At 40.3% G+C, this 22804-nt stretch overlaps 1 protein-coding gene across 1 annotated transcript; it reads left to right on the top strand.

Annotated features, from left to right (window-relative positions):
- Positions 1–1662: 1662 nt before the first annotated feature.
- Positions 1663–22093, top strand: MOCS1 (molybdenum cofactor synthesis 1). The gene is made up of 10 exons (XM_010183750.1): positions 1663–1771; positions 2374–2541; positions 7324–7488; positions 12372–12433; positions 13703–13814; positions 14132–14244; positions 14930–15040; positions 15864–15984; positions 17464–17526; positions 21613–22093. Exons 2-9 carry the CDS (start codon positions 2385–2387, stop codon positions 17517–17519), a joined length of 897 nt encoding a protein of 298 aa, XP_010182052.1. The 5' UTR covers positions 1663–1771; positions 2374–2384; the 3' UTR covers positions 17520–17526; positions 21613–22093.
- The last annotated feature ends 711 nt before the right edge of the window (positions 22094–22804 follow it).

Raw genomic sequence — 22804 nt, 5'->3', positions numbered from 1 at the left:
AGACTAGCTAGCATGATTTTGACTTGAGGCACAATTCTGCAGCTTATTTCCACCTGTGCCCTCACTTTTTTAACTTGTGAACACTATGTATCCAAAAATGGGTTTTTATGTGCTGTTTCACTGGAGATGAAGTTCACTGTTTGTCCAGGAGTCCCTCAGCTTTCTTCAGTTTTCTTAGCTGGCTGTCTGTGGTTTAGCAAGGGCACAGGGAAGGTAGTTCATTTAATTATTTTGATCCCGTTTTCTGTGTTTGGTTTTGTGATGCTATGCAGCTGGCTCTGTCAGAGTTATTATATTGGTCTCCTATGAAATGTTAATTCAACTATAATATAGTAAATGAAAAGACACCAGACTTGGCAGGGTTTGGATGATGAAGTTTGTGGATGCTGCATGTAATGCCTGAACCAAGTATCCTCCAGCTGATTAAAATATGTTGGTAAACTACTTTTCTGCAGTACTGTGATAAGAATTGGTTCAGTGTCTGTATGTTTCACTTAAGGTGCTGAAATGTTTTCCAAAAGTAGATGAGTGGTTTCAGCTGTGCTTTACAGGTGTAGAAAACAGAGATACAATGTAGTAATTTGAAAGTCATGGGCTAAGGGATCAGTGGGACTCCCTGCTCTTAGACCTTGTTATGATCAACAGTGTTCTGCTGTTGACTGTAGTGATGTTTTAAAGATGCTTGGTATAAACTTGAACTGTATTCCAGTAGCAGGTACTTATTTAGGATATTTCATTTGATACCTAAAGTGATCAGCCCTCATTCTGAAGTTCAAATACTCAGTATTTCTGAAAACTGTGTTGCTCTAGAATGTGTTACACTGTGCTTTAAAAGAAACAAACAAACCAAAACCAAACCCAAACCGAAAATTGTAAATAGAAATAACTTTTAATATTCAGGCAGTTAATAAAGACATTATTAAAATTCTATTTTATGCAGGCCTGAACAGGTGTAGCGTTTAGGATCATACATTTCTCTTCTAGTCTTACTGTATGCTGTGTTTATAATCTTTTATTATCATTTTTATCATCTGAGACAAGCTTTTTGGATTTACTCTGTTGGGCAAGAATACCTTGTGGGAAATGTTCTTGAAACAGACATCATGACACACAATTGTACACAGCAATAATTTGGTTTTAATTAATTAATTATTAATATTAAATGTTGCGTCTTCCACATTAAATTTGGTAGGGAGATAAGCAGAGATGCAGAGTTTCATCAACTTTTAGTTCTTTTGCACTGAAGTGCAGGGACCATTACGTGATTTCATTCACCTGAAGGCTGTCGTGAGATTGAGTGGTCCTGGATCATTGACTCTGGAAAGTGAAGAGGCATGCAATTGAAAAAAGCTGCCTCCTATTCTGCACAAAAAGCCTGAAGCACCTGTGGCGAAGAGGCTGTATCTTAAAATGCACACGGCAAATTATAGTACAGTTCCATGAAATTAAGTAGGCTGTGAAAATCACTAAATGGCCAGTTTTGACCATAAACACAAGTCATGGGTTTTTCTTGTGCTGCTGTCCCTGTGGGGAAAAATGGAATAAGTTATTAGTTGAGTTCAAAGTTAATATTTTTACTACAAGTTGGTAGTGAGGATAACTATTCAAATATTTAGCATTTGCTTGTTTTCCTTCCAGGAATTGCAAAGCTCAGGAAGAGGACGCTTTCTACTGGAACGTGCTGCACCCTTCTCTGCTTTTTTGACAGACAGCTTTGGGCGTCAGCACAACTACTTGCGAATTTCTTTGACCGAGAAATGCAACCTCAGGTGTAAGTGTCTGCTTGCTTTCTTGCACAGAGCTCTTGCACCCCATATTGTACAAAGGCCAAGAATGGAGATAGGGTACTTCTTGCTGTGTTGGCAATAAGCACAAACTCTGTGCCGCTTCTTGTCTTTACAAAGTAGTGGTAAAGCACAGATAGAGACTTATTTGAGGCTGAGCTGCTGATGGGATGGGGAAGCAGAAGCAAGCCTCAGGATTGTTCAGAGACAGGCGGGAGTGACAGACCTTTCATCAGATTTGGAGTGTGGTTTGGATGATGGTGCTTGTAGATGTTTGCCATACCCAAGGTGTGTGATAAGCGCGAGAGCTCATACCTAGGCATTCCCACAATTATGTGTGCAAAATCTGTGGCATTAACCCAGTGCTTACCAGTTCAGTTTGTTATCTCTGTTTGAATGCAGATTACATAGAAATAAGATCAGCTTTCCTTTCAAAGTGGTTTGGTGTATGATCTTGTCTGTATTTCAGAAAAGCGAAGTCACTTGACATCCATTAAAGAAAGTTGCATGTGGTGCATTTTTCCTGTCAATATTACACTAACTGCTGCTGGTTATTTTTCCCCATGCATTTCTGTATTCTGTGTTTCAGGTCAGTATTGTATGCCAGAGGAAGGCGTTCAGCTGACCCCTAAGTCAGAGCTACTCACTGCTCAGGAGATAATCACACTAGCCAGGCTGTTTGTGAAAGAAGGTGTAGAAAAGATCCGACTGACAGGAGGAGAGCCACTTATCCGACCTGATGTGGTCGATATTGTGGGTGAGTTCCCAATAAAGTGTGTTTCAAAGTGACTTGCTATCTATTGATCCAACAACTATGCGTATAACTACCTACTAATTCAGTCTAGCAACCTGAGGAATAATTATTCATGAAATGATGGTGCTTTTTCCCAACACTGTGAAATGCAAGGTAGTTCCTTTCAGAAAACTTCCAGTTTTCCTCTCCTGCTTGAATGCAACTTACATCTCTTCATATTATAACAGCTGAACTTAGCATTGTCTTCATATTCAACGTCTTCTAGAATAGCCTGCAATAATGCAGACTTGAGGTGAAAAAATCTAGAACTGATGTGTCCAGGTCCTCACTGGGGAGGAACAGTTGATATGTACTTACAAACAAAAGAGGTTTTCATTTGGATTTTGGGAGCTTATTGTGGTTTTGTTTTGTTTCCATGATAACAGATGTCACTTTCTTGTCTTTGTTTAATAAGGAATGATGGAAATGCCTGTGTTCTTACAGTTATTGATTAATACTGTAACTTCAGTGGAAGATAAATTACGGGGTAATTTTTAGAAGTCTGTGTCCTTCAATTGGTATTGTGTTGACTGACTGTGCCTGTTGTTTTTCTTGAGCTCTAGGTCCTGTTTTTCCTGTCAAAAGTCTCACGTGTTACGGACACTGCAATAGCTTCATGTAGTTTCAATGTCTTAGATTAAGGCTATGTAGGTGGGTGCACTTTGGTGTATTGTTGGCAAGTGAACTTGTCTGTTTCTGCACGAATACCCTTAAAAGTACTGAAAATAAGAAAGAGTTAATATGGAAGATGAAGATCTTGAAAGTAGAGTAACTGCCTACTGATACACTGAGCTTTGGTGCAGAGAACAACTGGTCTCTGCTCATGCTTTGGTTTTTTTTTTCAGGATTTGGAACACCTTTGTGGTCTTCTCCAAAAGAAGCAGCAGAGCAGTGTAGTACGTAGAACGGACCTGTTATAGCTGGAAAAGGTGTGGCTAGAGTGAGCTGACGTGGGTCTCCTTGAACCTTGATTGTGAGGAGTCCTGAACCTGCAGTAACTTCATTTCTTTGGAACTCTGGAATACCATTCTGTAGGGCATTTTGCCCATGTATGATAGGTTATTTTTATTTAGGATTGAGAGAGCTATGTGCCTTTCAAGAGACCTGTTTCTTTCAAGAAGGCTTTCCTGACGTCTAGTAATAATAGGTATAGTTATTTTTAGCTGGCTTTCACCAGACAAAAGGGGAACAGACTTATAAAATAGGTTGTATTTTAAATTATAATACAGCTTTACAGTTCAGTATATAGTAGTAGCATGAAAATGAGTTGAAATGAACAACATCATCAGTTCAGTGCAGAACTTTTTCTAGTGTATGCACCTATTTGATTTTTCAGTGGTAGCTAGTGGCATTTTACACTCAACACAGCTGCTTTGATGTTGGGTGTGTAGGTTGAGTAGCCAGGTCACTGCAAAGTAATTACCACATTGCTGTAATTCTGAAATACTGATATTGGAAATACAGAAAGCTTTTTATTTGTTTGTTTTACTGCAGCGGTAGAATTCTCACAGGTTTATTTCTGTGGCTGAAAGAGGGAGGTGGATCTTTTTGAACCACTGGGCTTTCATTATTCTCCCTGTGTTCTTGTTCACAGCTGAACTTTGACAGATTCATAGTGATCATTTTAATGGCTGACAAGAGAGTAGTGATCTTGGGGTAAAGATAAGGGATGTCAAGATGAGTGTCCTGTTGCATTAGTTCATTCTGTCATGAATTTGCATTATGCTGGCTGGTTGTTTCTAAGGCATATTGAAAATTGGCAAATTAAGTCTATATATACACTTTCTGTCTTCTCAGACTTTGGTGTTACTCTGTGGTGCACAAGTTTGGGATCAAGAGAAAAGTCTCAAAACTAAATAGATCACATGTAACAACTATGGGAAAATTCATTGAAGGGAAAACAAGCTCAAAAATATCTTTTGCAGAATTTGAGTTTGGCATGTTTATTGAATCCATCTTGGCAAAATGTACTGGTTTGGGCTGGGGTAGAGCTAATCTGGATTTCTAGATGGTTTATAGAAGCTGGTTACAATATCTCAGGTGCTGAATAGGGTTGAGGTTTAAGTTAGGTTTGTTTTCAGCAAATCTTCCTTTTAACCATAAATGGTTTGTGAAATGCTAATAAAGCTCAAAAATATTTATGCTGGGTTACTATTACTGTATCTTTCTAATACTCAACTTCAAACTCTTGTTTCAATGAACAAGTGTGATTTGAAGCTACTGTAGGAGACGATGTTATCAAAGATGTGCTATGGTTCTTTAGATTATTTCAAATCTTCTTTTAATGTATGCACATACATAAACTATGACATGGCAACTAACGCTTGCTGAAAGCTAAATTATGCCTTGGGGACTGCTGAAAACATGTTTGAGGCTTTTCTGAAGCAGCTGATGGTAGAATATAGAATCTCTCCTTTGGGATAATCATAGTTTAAATTAGCACCAGCTATAAACTTGAGTGATAGCTGTTTATTAGTAGTAGTCACATCTCCACTGACAAAATCATTTTCCACGGAGTGGGGAACAGACAGTTTGATTTTTTTTTTTTAATTTTTTTTTTATAGCAACATACACATTTCAAGAGTGAAGTGGTAGATTTGTAAATTCATCTATTAGTAGATATACACACCTTTTCTGGTCTTAATCAGAAGTGCAATTGAGGAAACAACTGGAGTAGAATATGTAAGAAACTTCTCTGTTTAAGAAGATGCTCCTAATCCTAAAAGAAAAATTAAATGTACTTGATGCCTTGAGCCTGACATGTAAGCTTTTAGTTTCATGCTATTGAATTATAGCACCTGTTCTATTTCCTTTTCTACCAGATAGTTTTATCAGTTGCCTTTGCTTGTGCTAATTGTTCCTAAAGCAACGGCCAAAGGTCAGCAAGCAGACTTAGTACAGGTACAAGGTGAGTTACGAGGCTGTGAAATCTCTTTAATCCCTTTTGAATTTAGAGGACAACAAGCCAAGAAACTAAGCAACTGCAAATGTTCCACTTCTTAGCTTGTACAAATAAGGCAGAGTATACTAATTGGTCCTTTTAAACTTGTTGGTGTTAGTGTTAAGTCTCCATCTCTAATTTCTCACGGATGGCTTCGATCCAATTTGTTATTACAGGTCATTTCACATATTAGTGTATTTTCAGGGCTTCATCCTGTATCTCCTGTTTGATAAGGAAGAAGATGCACTGGTAAGAGCTGCTGTCTGCACCAACTGACCTGATCAGCTGGTGCTACTTTTTTTAATTTTTCCATTTTAGGCTGCAGAATGGCCTTGGTTTTATTGAACACATTTATGCATTTCACATTTCTAGCAATGAAGCCTGTATGTCAGCTAGTCTTTTTTTCTTTGTTGTTAGGAGGCTGAGCATTCTGTGTGTTCTGAGATATAAATAAAAGTAGTGGTGTTCCTACTCTATCCTCTGGCTGCAGTGTGTATCCTATGCTGTCACAAGCACTTATCCTCTAGGAAAAGTTTGTACCTGGTCAGTGAGGAGGATTTTGAAAGGTGAATGTCACAAAAATCTAGTTGTTAGTAAAGATTACTCTTTCTTTGCAACTTCAGGTTCCAAATGTCTTTATAGGACTCCTAATTGTGTTGCAAAATGCTGCTGCGTAAGCTTCAGCATGCTTGGTATGATCCAGCTTGTCCCATTCCAGAGTTTTGGGCTAAGCTTAGAGAGTAGCTGGGAAATGAGATAAAGAAGTAAAGCCCTTATCGACATGAACAAATAGAAATAAAATAGGGAGGGAAGACGGGACTGTGAAATATTTGTGCTGTAATTAAAGCTGCTTCAAGAGTAAGGGTTCTTCAAATATTTCTCAACTCAGTAGGGTGGAGGCTATGAGAGAAGGGAGGAGGAAAATTACTTTGCCATGGCTCTGCTTCTGCAAGTGGTTTATGAAGGTTTTTTCCTGTTTGTTATTATACTGATAACTGGAGGAAGCCTGGCCTCTGGAGGTCTAGTATGCTGAGGATTTCTGCTTTTGGCTTATGAGATGGCAGCTATTTTCTAAATCTTAATCTCATTACATTAACTGTTTCTTATGTGGTTTTCTTAGCCATTTTTTAGTGTCTTTAGTTTAGTCTCTTCAGTTGGCTGGGCTATCACTGTGGGTAATGGAAATATTTCAGTTGTCAAGTTCAAGTGTTTTGTCCCTTGGATATCGTTGCCTTGGATTCTCTGTAAATGTCTGATATGTTGACCCTTTTCTGTTTAGTTAGGAGTGTATGTGGTATTTCTTTCACCAGTTTAAAGTCGTTACTGCTGACAGCTACCTCTGGGTTAGAACTGTTTTTTGGTAAAGCATAGCAGGATAAATGTTGCTAGATAAATGCAGCTGGTTCAGGTATGAAAAGACAGCTTGCTGCTTATTGTTATTGCAAAACACAGAATTCCGTTTGCAAAGCTAGATTGAGGAAAAGAAGATAAACAAAATCAGAGGCCTTCTTCCTACAATGCAGTAGCAATTTGCTCTAAGAAATGAAGAACAAAATTAGCGTGCATTTTTAGTGTTTGTAACCAATTTTGTTTGCAATAAACTACTGTCTTTCATACTTCTTGAAATGAATTTGTGCTAAAATGAGCCTTATAAACCAATACAGCTGGAAGAAGACTGAAGTGTCCATGTTTTCCTCATACCCTCAGTGACTTTTTTTTTGTTTCACAAATCTTGTAGGTTTTCTGTGTAACTTACAGTTGAATTACTTATTTTAAAATGTTCTTTATACTTTTTATTTTCCTAGGACAACTGTACAAGCTGGAAGGGCTGAAAACCATTGCTGTCACAACCAACGGGATCAACTTAGTCAGACTGCTGCCCAGACTGAAGGAGGCAGGACTGAATGCCATTAACATTAGCCTGGATACTTTGGTCCCAGCTAAATTTGAGTTCATTGTCCGGAGGAAAGGTACAGGCTTGTCTTCTAAGGCAACCATGTTAATACTTGCCGTAATGTTGTGAGTTGATTGGTATGTCTTTCACAGTGTTACTTTGGGAAGAGAGTGAATTGTTGTCCTTCTGAGGCTAGAAAAATTAGTCTATACTAGCTTATTTGATAGTGACTTTTTCCTTCTTTCTACAACCCTTAGGCAGGTAAAGCCCCTTTAGTTGGAGCAGGTAGAGTAGAAGATGCTCAGCTCACCACAGTCAGTGTGACTGTGAATGGCTGATTACTGGTTAGTCATGGATAACAAGAGGACTCTCCAAATCTTGTGTTGGTCTCGTATGCTGCTCTTCTTCAATACACTTCAAAAAACAGATGTTCCTGCTGCATTTCTTGTCATGAATAGCGGTAGTTTCTGGAATTTATATTTAAGGCATGCTAGCAGTAGTCTCATTTGTTATTAGTGATGTTTCCTACATCCACTGCTTTTTAATAGCTATAAACGTAAATGGTGGTTATTTGCAGAGTGGTGCTAGCTTCATAACTTCTCTCCGATTGAGTTAGTAATTCTAAATGAAGTTTCAGAAATGTGTGGATGTGCCCAGTGTTACAGATTCTTGTTTAAATGAATCCTAAAGCTCATCATGAAGTTCAGCTTCATCACTGGGCTTTCTTCCAACTCGAAACTGATTTGATCTTGTATCACTCTATTTCTGTCCAGTAATGCAACTTTGGCAGTCTGTGAACAAAACCTCCAAGTAGCCACTAGATGGTGCGATGATGTCAGATAAATCTAGGGCAAGGGATGTAGAAATCTGGGGTACTGTGAAAGGGAATTTCAGTGTCTGAATCACTCTGCTATAAAATCAAAGTTCTGCTGGCAGGTGCAGAAAGGTGGTCTTGTCTACAGTCTCTCTGGGAGCGCTTCCTCAGCTTTCTACATTATCGTGCAGAAATCTGTTCCTGTCATAAACGTTACTGGAGCATTATCCTTCCAGTGCAGGCTATTGCATTAATCTGGTTGTGTCATGGCACAGTTATGCTCTCAGAGAAGTATTTGGGAGTATCTAGTCACAAGCAGGTGTTGCCTGTGCTCTTTCCTTCTGCACTTTGCATTTGAATATTACTTGGTTTGTGACATTAACTGGGAACAAGCCCTTCATTTGCTACTGAAGGGGCAAACCTGATCCTCCAACTTCCTGAATTACATGACCGCAGCTTTTCATATCTGATTCTGTTAGGAATGTTCTGCTTATAAAGTAAACTAAAAGTTACTGGGGGAGGAGGGTAATTATTTTTTATATATATAAATGTTCTCTTCCCCTCTTCCACCTTTAAAAAAAAAAAGATCATTAAACACAAAGAAAAATTGCTCAGCTGAATAGCATAGAGAACAAATATGGAAGTTTCTATTATTCAGTATTTTTAAGGAGAAGAATAAAGTCTCCAAATCATAGATAGGGGGTTTTGTTGTGTTGGTTTGGTTTGTTTTTTTACATGGAGATCAGCTAAAAATAGTAATGCCGAGTTGGGTTTTTTCTTTTGTTAAGGGCTAAAACCAATAAAAAGTACTTTTACATAATTTTTGAGGGTTTTTTATTTAATAGGAGATTTCCAAGTCTGGAATGAGCACAGAATAAGTCCCTGCCTTACTGTGCTACCCTGTCTCCTGTGGCAGTTCCAGAGACAAGAAGATATAGCTCTTTTAAGGTTAGGCAGATTCCTGGTCTTAGACACCTACAGGCTGGTAATTTGTGGGAAGTAAAGGTGGCAGCTGATCATGGAGCTAACCAGGAACTCAAGAAACTTGGAGTCATTTTTTTCTGCTCCTCTGGAAACTCATTTAGGTTTTTAAGAAAAGGTTGGAATTTTATATCTTTGGTGCAGGTGACCTGCATTACACCTGCTTTTATTCCCAAATGGCTGGGATAGAGGGAATGGCTGAGATGATCAGAGATTTCACTGATGTATGAAAGCACATCAGAGGACTGTAATATTCTTACTTTTCCCCATCTACCACATTCTAAAAGATGAACAAATGTAAAGTACTTTTTTACAGGTAGCCAGTCTAGCCTGTTTCACAGCCTGTCCCTTCTTTTTTGTTTAGTACAAGGAATATGAGATAAAACTACTTAATTGAATCATTAAACATTGATTGGAGCCTTTCTTCTTGTAAGGATTAAATGTTGCAAGGTGTTGTTCCACATAGGGTTGTTCTGGATGTGTCTAAGGTTCTCTGTGCTTTAAAGTTGGCTAAAGTTATGATTTTGGAAGAAATCTAAAATGATGAAAATGTTTCAATTTTTAATTAGGTGAAAGAGAAGAAGGATTGTAATTTTGAAATATTAAACAAAAACTTACAGAACTTCTAAGACTTGACAGTATTTCCTGATGCAATGACATCTAGTATTCATATCTGCTCTAATATTTTAAAATGTTTTGGTTTTATCCTTTTTGTTGTTCCATTACCACACAAGAACTTTGATCTAGAAGGGATGTTTCAATAAGTGTGACAATACAAATGAACACCTAACAGCTTTATAGAAAGGGAAAACAGTTAGCATCAAAATACGAAATGAAGTTACAGATTTTTATTTTTTTACTGTAACAAGTTTACATTTTACATAATCCCTCTGCTCCCTCATCACTGTTTTGTTTTGGTTTTGTTTTTTTTTTTTGAGTGGGAACAAGCTCATAGTTGTTGTTAATCAGAATAGCTTAGTTGTTTGTCTGTAGGCATTTTTGGTAGCTGTTCTAAACCACACGCCTGTGCTAACATGGCAGAAGGCAAGAGGCAGAGCTGGGAAGGACGTGCATTAGATCCATTGCAAGATGTGATCCTGTTCCATACCTCTACAGCGAGCTCAGCCCAAACATGCAAGTATTCAGTGGAGTTTTTGATCTGCTGCTTGCTAGTGGTTGCTTCCTGCCCTTTTTAGTTATGTTCACTTTCACCTTTCTGCCATCCTAAAGTCACACATAAGGTTTTCTGAGCTATTGCAGAGCTTTTTGATCCCCTTCATGGTTCTGGGTTGTGCTTATAGCAGTGTATCAGTATCTCTGTCGCCACATTCAGCCTGTGAACTTGCTTAATTGGAATGAAAGCTGCCACCGGTGCTGCAAACTTCGCAGGTGCATGCAAAACAAGTCAGTGGCAAAGGAGGCAGGTGACAAGTCGTAACTTCAAACAGTGGCTTGCAAGAGCTATGTCACTGTCATCTCCTTGCTCTTCACCTCTCTCTTTGCAGCCAGGACTAGCATTAGGACCAGCTTATGAAATGGTCAGCATCTTCTGCTCTCCTGTGTCCATGCTTTACCAATCAGAACGCAGTTAAGTGAAAGTTTCATGTCTCTCCCCTTCTCTTCTGATCCTGAACACATCCAATATTAAGTATGCACTGATTATTATTGAGTTATTGCTTATTTCTGCAATATTTTCTTATTAAAGCACCTACAGATTAAGGAAGGTATGATCTTTTCACTAGAGAACCTGAGTTTCTAGTAGATAAGAGAGAGGGGAAGGAGGCTGATGGACCTGCACAGAAAAATGTATGACTAAGAAAGGAACAGGGATTTGTCAGCACAAACTTCTGGAAGATATTGCCCTTTTGCTAGCACGTGCAAAGTATTTGCTGTTGAAGACTACAGCTTTGGAAGAAGGAGCTCTGTCTCATACAGTGTTTGGTTTCTCATACCTGAGTTCAGTATGCAGCACAGGATGGGAACTTAGTCTAGTACTTGATGGGGTAGGAGAAGACATTCACAAACACGGTGCTAGCAGCTGAGCGCACCCACTCACCAGAAATACGTGCCCAGAGCTCAGTAGCTTGCTGTCTCATCCTCTGTCACCTTGTTTCTCTGCCAGCTGGTGAGTGTGGCAGGGGAGGCATAATATGTCAAGTCTAAAATTGATATCTTGATGAAAGGTCTTAACTGTGTTTAAAGTGGACAGGTGTGGTTTGAATGATATGATTAAGAGGCTTTCCTAAAGGCCTTTGGAATTCCAAAATTGCATTGTTGCTGTATTTCTCTTTCAAATTTGAGGTATGTGTAGAGATGCCCTAAATTAACTATATTCTTGTGTCTGAGAGCAGCTGACAAGTGAAGGCCATACTGAATGGTAGGGTGAGGCTGGGCACTTCATTCCTTGAAGTCACTGCAGTTTTTGACATCTTTCATTTGTTTTCAAAGGTCAAAGGCCAAATGAATTGCTTTCCTAAATGCTCTAATCCCCCCCCCCCCATGCTGTGCTCATCAATTTCAAGTGTTTAGTCATAAAAAATTATGACCTTGTAAAATCCTGCCTGTGATCTTCAAACTAGTGGATACTCAGTAGATTTGAGAAGCCAATTACATCTGTAGCCAGGGACAAACAGGGAATTGAGGAGCTTTCCTTTGTTCCTAACCCCACTCCCCTCCTCATGCACTTTAGAAAGATCCTTTTAAAATTCACTAAGCAATATTGCTGTCTGGCTCAGAACAGTGAGATTCTGCTACTTTAGTGAAGACACAATATTATAAAATAAACATTAATTTATTATTCTTTCTGCATTGTCCACAAATGCTTTCCACTCCCTTTAAGAAGACATAACACAAGGCAAAGCTGACGTATGGGGAAGTGGAGAATCATATGCTACGGATACATGGATGTCCAAACATGCAGAAAAGCATAGCAGTATTTTTGACTACCCAAATGCCATCTCAGTGACTTGAAAACAGTAACACTGGCAGCCTCTGGGGGGTGTGTAGAATTAGTGTCTCTTTACTTGCAGCTTTTTTTACTTGCAGCCCTGTCCACTGAATCAGATTGGTGTTTATTTGTCATCTTTTTGTATTGTACTTAATAACCTCCTTTTGCATTCTGTTTTTAAGCAAAAAAAAATAAATTTTTTCTGTTTATATCTTAGGCTTTCACAAGGTAATGGAAGGAATCCACAAAGCCACTGAACTCGGCTACCGCCCTGTTAAGGTAAAGCTAATGTTTATTTACACTGAAACTGTTGTGTTTTTCCATAAATTGTGATTAAAGATACAGCTCACCTGATAAGAAAGTTGTTATTTCTCCCTGCTCTGGGAATAAATTTTGGTAAAACTGAAGAAAAATTTTAGTAGATTGAAGGTCACATCAAGAGGTAATGGGGGAACTTCATGTAATCTCCTTGCACAGCTGAGGGTACGTGTTCATATTGCCACAAAGCCTGTCGGTTGCCTCGCTGCAGACTACAGGGTGGTCCTGCTGTTTGTCTCTTCCTGCCCCCTCTGTTGATTTGGCACTTGTCTGACCCAGCTGTGAACTTGACCAAGGGAGTTAACAGGCAGAAAACTACCCTGCAGAAAGTCATTAATTTTCTTCTGGTTTATCTCCTTCCACTGCTTACAGCAGACTCTGATGAGTGCCAGTGTGAGAGAGAAGGAAAGGGAGTCCTCCTTTGGGGGCGTGCAGGTAGACCAACTTAGCTGTAATGTGAAACTTCACTTTAACTCAGCTGTTTGCACTTCTGCAGCTGTGCTTCCCTTCATCTATTATGTTTAAGTTGTTTAGGCTACAGAGCTATGAAAAACACTTGAAATTAAACCAGGTTTTAGGCTTTCCTGAAAGATCTTAAGAATTGTGGTGCACAATATTTGGACATACAAGTTTGCCTTGCTAACAGGGAGTTTTTTAGCAACTGCACAGGCATCACAAAGGACCTGAGGTTCCAATGTAAACATTGTTTATGAGAAATGTGTGGAAAACTCAGTTTTAACCTCTTTTTGGAGGAAGGCAGAGCTAGTCAACCTGCAGCCTATGGTTATGGAGTGTGCTGTGAACAGTTCCTGGTCTGGGGAATTTGCCTGTGATCTGCCATCAAGAATGCTATAGAAGGTATCCTGCCAGTGCTTTTACAGAAGCCATATAACAGAGAACTGGGCAGTGGAGTTGCTATTTTAGACAGTAAAAGCTGCCATACCTTAGGTGGGTAAAATGATGCCTTTGTTGTCTAGCTTTTATTAGTTTTCCACTTAGCAAGGCAACTTAAACAACTCTAGTTAGGCTGAATGCAAAAACATACAGGCAAGTTTGGCAAAAATTATCATCTATCCATTGCAGTCCTGCCAACTTCTCTCATAATTTTTTCTTTCAAAAAAAATGTTTTTTTCTATCTATGTTGCCTTCTGCAAGGTCTGTGATACTTTGTGTAAGAGGGAAAAAAGTCATACTCTGTTCACTAATTTAGGCATCTGTTTTTTCCTGCAGGTAAACTGTGTGGTGATGCGAGGCTTCAATGAGGATGAACTGCTGGGCTTTGTGGATTTCACAAAGGATCTGCCCCTTGATGTGCGGTTCATTGAATACATGCCCTTTGATGGTAAGCAGTCCTGCTTTGAGATTCTCCATGGCGGCATCTTGGACATAGGTGGTTATTAACCCTCTGGGCTTGTCTCTGGAAGTTTTGATGAGCTTTGTTTGGGAATTAGGTATTGCCTGAAGTTTTATGTTGCATCTTTTGCAGCTTATCTGTCTTCCCTGGATACACTGGAGAAGGATTAATGGTAGGATTAGTAGGGACTGAGACACCTACAGGGAAAACTGAGATTTGTGGAGAATGTAAAGGTTGTTCTCTGCTAATTAAAAAAAACCAACAAAATCCACTGTCTAAAGTTACGCTGGTTTTGTTAATTCCAGGCAATAAATGGAACTTCAAGAAGATGGTGAGCTACAAAGAAATGCTTGATACAATTAAACAGCAATGGCCTGAACTGGAGAAATTGCCCTGTGAAACTTCCAGCACAGCCAAGGTGGGATTACACAAAGAACATGTGAAATGTGCCCCTGCTCTTCCCCTGCCCTGAATCCCCAGATCTTCCCAAGTTTAGCATTTATATTTGACAAGCAAAGTATAAAAACCTCAGTGTATTAACTCTGGGATTTTGGTCAAGCTGCCTTCATGTGCTTTGACTTTTACTAGAAACACTGGTCACAGTCTTTACCTTTAGAAATACAATGTGTTTACTAGATGCCTTGGTTGCATATAAAGAATGGCAGGGTTACAGTCTGTATTTACAGCTTTTGAAACTTTTGTCAGTCTATGTCTGTCTATGACTGCACGTTAAAAAGCCTGATGAAACAGTTGTTCAGTGAAATAACAGTGTTCCTTTAGAGTGTGTAGTGTCACATGGGGGATTTCTAGCCTATACGAATCTATGGCTCATGGCTGCCTGAGTGAGAACATACCTACTGGCATCGTCTGTCAATTGATAACTACAAGAGCAAACATTTAACAAGTTTGTGGATTTCCAGGAATGGGACAGAATAGACTGGAAGCCCTGACAAAGTTGATTTTGCTTTTTTTTTCCTCTAATGTGACCTTTAGATCTGAAGAAAATCTGTGTTAAAATGTCTTCTGGTCTTTGGGTGAGTGGAGCTTTAAAAATGAGGAATCTATATTTGACTTCTTTTCTTTTCTCCTCTGCATTTCTTTAGAGTTATAAGGTGCCACATTTCCAGGGACAAATCAGCTTTATCACCTCCATGTCGGAGCACTTCTGCGGATCCTGCAATCGGCTGAGGATAACAGCAGATGGGAACCTAAAGGTTGGTAGTGAAACGTGATGCTCTCCGCTTTCATGCAACGAAAATAGTGTTGAAATTCTTTCCTTAAAAGTAGCTGGGATGGCAAATAGGATGGAAAGATGCATAATTATTACCAGCTAACTTCTGTTTATGTATGTATGTTTCTGTATGTATTCTTGTTCAAGCTTGTTGGGTTGTTAGGGAGATGTTACATCACCTTGTTTTGGTTGCTGCGTTTTGCTAACATAGTTTACTCCAGTTGTAAAACATGACTGCAAGGCCAGTAAATAGAAACATTTATTTTAATCTTTGATTCAGGATCATCTTAAACATGTGACGAGCAGATGATTTCCCATTAAAAAAGTATCCAAGCAGCTGTGAGGACTTGGCTTTTGTGTTCCACAAGGATCCGGTCTCGTTTCACCAAATGTCTTCTTGCAACCCTCTTCCTTCACAAGCAGCCTGTACATTTGCTCAATGGCTGTAGAAAAGGGAGGGATAACCATTTCCTGCCACGCTGAAACTGGCAATTTAAAGTTTTAAATTAAAAATTGGCCCTTATTTATGCATTGTCACCTGATATTGACAACAGCTGTGCTGCTGTCTAATGTCAGATGGCCAAGGCAGCCTGAAGGCCCAATGAGCTTAGGTTACATAAACATCCCAGGTTGGCTGTGTGTGTACATGAAGAGAGATAAAGAGAACAATCTCTATAAATGCTTGCTTTCTTCAGTAGGATAGGCATCTTCAAAACTTTACTCTGAGGTTAGTATGAATACTTGTAAAAGCCATTTATTTTATTCTTTCTCATTTCTCCTCTCTTGTTTCCTTGGGTTGGCTGCAGGTGTGCCTTTTTGGGAATTCAGAAGTGTCCTTGAGAGATCACCTGCGGTCAGGTGCCTCAGAGGAAGAGTTGGTTCAAATCATTGGAGCAGCAGTGAGCAGAAAAAAGAAACAGCATGCTGGTACGTTTGTTGTACCAGAGAAGTACCAGCAGTGACAAGGGAAAACAGTGTCCTGGTGCTGCTGTGGGAGGCATTGGCTTGCTAGGAGAAAAAAAGAAGGAAAAGCTTTTTGAGTGATGCTGCATTAATTAAGGAAAGAATTTTCCCACCTCATAAGAGTATTGTCTGGTAGAAAGCTGGTAACATACTGGTCTGCGGTTACTCCAGAATCTGGATGTCAGTTTTGAGTCTTCTAACCTTCCACATAAGCTAGAATCCAGACCGTCTAAAAGTCTTTCAGACTGACTTTTGTCTTCAAGGAGATGCAAATACCACTGCTCACATTAACAACAGCAAAACATAAAGCTAAGCAAAAATTGATGGAGTTGTACTGCATCCTTTTTTTTCTTAAAATTAGTTTGCTGTAAAATAAGCACTAAAGCTAAATTGAGCTGTTGGTCCAACTGCTGCATTAACACGTTTCTAGAAGTGACAAATCTCTTTGAATATTCAGAAATTCCTAGCCACTCATCTAGTTCTCTGCATAAGGTACACGAGGATGCAGTCACATCCTCTGGCTGTGTTAGTCTTCTGAATTTGTATTGATATAAACTATATTTCAGTTACATCTGAACCTAACCATATTTTTGTAATCTGGCTGCAGCTGGGAATGCTGACCTCTTGTACATGAGCTGGCTTTATGATCATGGAATAATCCCCTTTACACTAAAAATATGCTTTGACCCTTCTGTTCTCTTGCAGATTCTGCCAGATTACTAACAGTTGGGTTTGCCATTTTTTCATGATGTGTAAAACAAATTTAACGGAAGCTTTTAAATCGGAGTGTAGACTAACTTGCAAAGTACATTGGTTTGACCCAGATAAAATAGTGCCTTGTAAACAGAAGGGAAGGGATGGAGAGATTGGTTTCTTTTCTTTTAGACCATTTATTTCTGAGTTTCTGATTTGGGAAAGCAGCAGGGCAGATTTCTGATTGGGAAAAACAAGGCGCAGGGAGAGCAGAGTGTTTTCCCCGCTAGTAAAGGCATTTTTGCCATCAGCAACATTCACCTGACATTGTCTGTCTTCAGATTTGTGTTGAACCCAATATTGTCCTTGGGGACTTCTTTGAACTGGAACATTGTTAACGGCTTATCCATAGTACAGTTAAATGCTATTGTTAAGAAACAAGATAGTCCCAAGTTGTTTGAATTCTGTAGTAAGTAGACTGTAATTCAGATTATAGAAAGCTTTGTGGGAAGGGGTTCTACAGTGTGATAGATCCATAGCAGTTGGATGCTTGGAGACCATGGCAGCTATGGTTTTAAATAATGCCATGCTAGATTCCCCCTCCTCCAGCCTCCTTGGTCCTTATTAAGCTTTAGTTTTTCTAGCATGCAGGTTACACTGTGAAGAGCAGATAACTAAATATATAAACCAGATGCATGACTTAAAATCTAAAAAGCTAGGATTTTTATGTGTTCCTTATTTTATTTCTAGGCATGTTTAACATTTCCCAGATGAAAAACCGTCCAATGATCCTGATCGGTGGGTGACAAATCAGTACGTAATAAACATACAATGATTTTGTATGTTTTTTGTCTTTGGGGGAGCAGAGTGGATTGGGCTTTTAAGGCTAACTTGTATCTGGATCTGGCTTGGGTTTAGAGAAAGTAATGGGTTTCTTAAAAGGCAGTCATGGTTAACATGCTGAAGTGGAAGAGGAGGAAAGGTTTAATGTCCCTACCAACCTGTATCCAGTCTTCTGATAGCACCGTTTTTCTCTAATTTTGAAAGTTCATTACATTTTGCAAAGGGATCACTAGCTTTCCTATCTTCCTTTCTATCTGCTTCTTTTGTACTTAACAGGAATAGTAGAGTCATTTCTGAGGCAATTTGGGGTGACTTTTATGAAACTGACCAGGTTGCCAAATAAACAGGAAAGATGCAGGATAGACTTTTATCCCTTGATTAAGAAATTCAACTTTGCTTATGATATAAAAGAGCCAGTAACTTGACCAAAATGCAAGTTTTCCCACCTCACCATTACTTTACTTCAAAATCTGAAACTTGGGGCTTCATTCTTTTGAAATGTCCTCTTATTGCAAAGTCTCAGAACATAACCATGAAAACTGCAGTAGCTGGTATCTGACTGCCCCTGTGGACCAAGAGCCTTTCTTCTGGTGGCTGTTGAAGATGTTTCCCTTCTGCTTGGCTCTGTTCAGGAGTGAAGTGGCACTGCTAGGGTTCTCTGACTGATTTTTCACATCTCCTTCAGTGTTGTTTTACCTTCTCCATGCCTACACTTCCCTGTTTTGTAAGACAGCTGTCTTCCCAAATACCTTTTTTTTTTTAAAGTCTCCCTTAGACTCAAGAAATGCTTGCAAGACTTAGCTTTGTCAGATTAACTAGAAGTTGTTCTGTTGGTTTTTTTATCAACAAGGGGAGGAAGAATGCAGCAAGGGTGGAAGAAATAAACATTGTGTTTCAAACCCAAACTCTCAACTTCCATTGATGCTCTAGAGCAGCTTAAAACATAGCTTTTAGAACAGGTACCCTTGGGGAGGGTAACATGCATTAATTTGCAGGTCTTTGCTACAGATGATATAACAACTGCTTTTTTTAAATCAAGGCCCTAGTGCTCGTACTTCTGTTGCCTTTAGTAGGAAATAGGATCTACAGAGGTCTCTTAACATAGGTTTTTTTATTTGATGCCTCTCTCTAAAGGGCCATCATTTTCCATGTTGAGTTTTGCAGTGAATGGATTCAGTGGTGCAAAACTGTCTCTCTCAGTTTGCTTTTGCTCTTTTGTATTTGGCCTCTTCTGCATTATGTTCCAGGAAAAGGGGAGAGAGGACCCTTTGTTTAAAGTGTGTATTGACTTGCTACACGAGGAAAAAACTTCTGGTTTGTTTTTTTTTGTTTAGTTGGTTTTTTTAAGATGAAAAAATACTATATTAAACTCTTGACAGCTCACTGGGACCTATGTAATTTTTCAAGATGCCTCTGAAAGAATCCCCCCCAGTCCAAAGTTAGCATTCGTAGCAGTGTTTGGGTGTCTACAGATCAGATCCTTCCAGTTTGCTTTTGAAAATTGCTTTAGCAGTAACAGAGGCAGCTGGTCCAGGTCTCCCCAGCTGTTCACGTCCCTTCGAGACTCAGTGCTGGCAGTCATCGCATCAGTGGAGAGACAGGACAGGAGTTAAGAGCATCCCACTGTGACACACGGGGAATCATTAGGAGATTTCCTAATTGCGTTTTGAGTTACAGACTAACTTCAAATAATGCTGCAAGCAGTCAGCAGAGAGGTGTGTGTATGGAATTAATTTAATGAAACTTAATGAACGCTGTGGAAATCACTAATTTGGTTTTGCTAGTCCCAGTAAGCCAAACCTGGCTGCTTCCCTGCACTGCTGTCATCTGATCCTCTGCTATATGGCTTGTATCCTATTTCCTTTAATCAAAATATTCCTTTTGGCAGGTTGTTCTCCTCATGGGTTCACTTCAGTTAGGGGAATTTCCTCCTTAATTTAAGCATCTTCTGCCTTCTTTCCCCACCCTGAGACTGTGCTAGCTGGAAGCTAACACAGTTAAACTTCAGGTGAGGTAACGGAATATAAGGAGATGCAGTTTGTCAGATGGTTTCAGTCATGTTATACATAGTGCTGTAAAAAAACAATTACCTGTTTTTTTTGTAGGTATATGAGCAGTTTGGGTGAAGATAGAGATGACTAGGTGCAACTTGAAGAAAATGTAGGTTGTTAGGAAAAGCAAAGCTGCTTTGCATGCATTACTGTCCATTGTTGTCTTTTTACTTGCCACTCTGCTTGAGCAAAAGGTACTTCTCTTCTCTGTTCCCACACACGCGTTTGCCCATGGACGTAAGTACTTGTCTGCCTTTGCAGTCCAGCTTCTGCTGGACACAAGACAACTTGCCAGGGGTTTAGCTTCAGCTTTAAATTTAATCAAGGAATCCAGAAGAACAGAGTATTTGGAGTTCCTGTATTTTAAAATGAATACTCAGGTTAGGTCCTGCTGTATAAAGAAAAAGGGAAATAAATGAGAAATAAGCACAATTTTCTGTGCTCTCTTAAAGCAGAACAGTGTTTCACTCAAAACATTTATGTCCTTTTAATCCTGTTCCTCTGGGGATAAACACACTGCCACTCAACTTGCAGGAATCTTAATTTCAGTGGATAGGCTACCAGCTATAGATCATAAAGGGCCTTTGCCTGAATTTAGATTATTGCAGTGACTAAAAAAAAAAAATTAAATCTATGGTTGATTTAAGCTTCAATAAAGAGCACTTTCATATCAATGTTTGGAGGGTGCTCTGGATGAAAAAGGTGCCAAGTGCATTAGTCTTGATAGAGCAGAGGCTGGGACTAACAAGCAGGAGATTGGTTGGTTGGTTTTTGAAGAAAGAGGACAAGGGGGCACAGCCAATGGGTTGCCCCCACTGCATCTGTTCTTCTCATGTGGTCAGTCCAAGGTGATGTCTGGAGGTTGGGGCAGCGGAGGAGGCTCAGCAAGGTGCAGGGAGCCAGGAAGCTGCTTTGATTCACCTGTGGGCAGTCTGCATACTCAGGGTAAGGGAGTGCCCAAATACCAGAGCTACCAAAGGAGGTTGTTGAGCAAAACCTAATTCTGAGTTTCTCAGAGCAAACAGGACAGGAGCTCCAGAAAAAAATAAACATACTTATCAATGAGGCTATTAAAGTAGGGCTTAGCCACTTACCTCTATACTGCTTTCTCTTTACTTATAGAACAGATCACTTATTCTCTGTGAAAAAGACTCTTTCTGTCTTGACACTTGGCATTTGGCCCTGGGCAAATGCCAAAACCAAGGGATTAAATGGTGAAAAGGGGCAGGAGGGGGCTCACTGTCTCTCTGCCAGCTGGGAGCTCTGCCAGCTTGACTTGGGCCATACTTCTGAGTAGATTTAAAATCTGTCAATGAGGGGAGTGTGGTTTTTCCAGTGCTCAAACGTCAGCTGTCATTGATGTGTTAAGATCTGGCAGTACTAAGAGAGGTTCCCAACACAGAGCCACCCTCTGAGCTTGCAGACGGTGCAGTTGCAGATGGAGCGCTGCTCGTCCCTGTTGTCCTCAAGCGCTGGCACGACCCTTCCATGCAGAAGGAGGCAGAAGTGGGAAGTGTGGCTGCCTGTGCTGGAAGGAGGAGGGTGTTTGGAAAGGCAGAGTTGAGAAGCTGAGTGCAATAATTTCCTATTAACCCTGCCAGGCTTTCAAAAGGAGCCTGCTGCCGGGACAGTCTCAAATGGATGTCGAGATGCAGATCAGACCTTCAGAAGTGATGTTCCTATAAGCTTTCTTGGCTGCTGTTTCTCAATAAATGTTGATGCTTTGTGAAAGCAAGTTGTTTCTTCTTGTCAGGGACCTTGAAATAAGTGGTTTGAGTCTTGGGGCTTGTAATATCAAACCAGCAAATGCAGGGAACTGATGAGAGAGAAGAGAAAGAGCTTGAGGAGAAAAGTGGATGTTTGCAGGCTTATTGAGGTTTTTGCAATACAAGAAGTCCCAAGCAGTGGGAACTGCCTCTGACAGGGTTCTAAGCTACTGCAGACTTAGCTTAACTTTCCAAGTTAGTAAGATGTTTTCTCATGTTACTTTTTTTTTTCCCCCCAGATCCTGAATTGATGCCATTCCCACTATACCAGGATGCCCTACAGAATCCCCCAAATTCAAAATGGTGGGGCCACACATTTAGCCATTGGCTGACTTTGAGAGTAAGTTTACCCAAAGAAATGGGAAAAGCATTAATGAAAAATAAGCTTACAGAACAACTTTTCCTGCCAGCATCTCACCCAGAGCAACAGTGGCACTTAACAGCAGGAATTCTGCAAACCCAGCTCCGAGGCTGCTGTGTCTTCCAGAAGGACTCAAGCTCCACGTTTGACACAAAGTGCCTTGAGGCTTCTCCTGTTGGCCAACTTTCTGTGGGCTGTCTGTCCAAAGAGGCAAGTCCAGGATCTGAATTCTGTACCGGAGATTTGGGATCTCGCACCAAGGTACCTCGTGCCTCTGACAGCTTGACTCACACCGATGAGGAAGGACGGGCCGCGATGGTTGATGTTGGAGGGAAGCCAGATTCAAGAAGGAGCGCTGTTGCTGGTGCTGTGGTCCGCCTGGGTGAGAAGGCATTTGGGATGGTGAGGCAGAACCAGATGAAGAAAGGGGATGTGCTGGCAGTAGCCCAGATTGCAGGGATTCAGGGAGCCAAGCTGACCAGCCAGTTGATCCCCTTGTGTCACAACATCCCCCTCAGTCACGTTGAGGTGTCTCTGAGCCTGGATGAGACCAGGCATGCAGTGGTGATTCACAGTTCCTGCCAGACCTGGGGGAGAACAGGTGTGGAGATGGAAGCTCTGACAGCTGCCAGCCTGGCTGCCCTGACTGTGTACGACATGTGCAAAGCGGTGACTCACGACATCGTCATTGAGGAGGTGAAGTTGCTCAGTAAGACAGGTGGGCAGAGGGGAGACTTCTCGAGGGTCTAAATCGTATCCAGACACCTCCAGCCCTCCAGGTGACCACTGCTCATGTTCAGAACTTTTGCTCAGCTGGTGGGCCTGGAGACTTCAGCAGGGGTACCCTGCAGCCACCCTACGCCTCCAGCTTTGCCTTACCCTGTCAGCTTACCCCTGCATGAACAGTGGAGCCACTTACCTGTGTTAATAACCATGTGTGGTTTTTAGAGGTCAGACTCCTCCACTCTGCCCATACCTTCATTTCAGTGTCCTTACCATCAGCTTGAGCAAAGGTTCTAAATATACCACAGGGGTTTGGTTTTGGTTTGGTTTTTTTTGAAATATTCACA

This window comes from Mesitornis unicolor, unplaced genomic scaffold (genome assembly GCF_000695765.1).
Source record: "Mesitornis unicolor isolate BGI_N332 unplaced genomic scaffold, ASM69576v1 scaffold22564, whole genome shotgun sequence".
Lineage (NCBI taxonomy): Eukaryota > Metazoa > Chordata > Aves > Mesitornithiformes > Mesitornithidae > Mesitornis > Mesitornis unicolor.
This window is presented reverse-complemented; position numbering and strand designations above follow the sequence as displayed.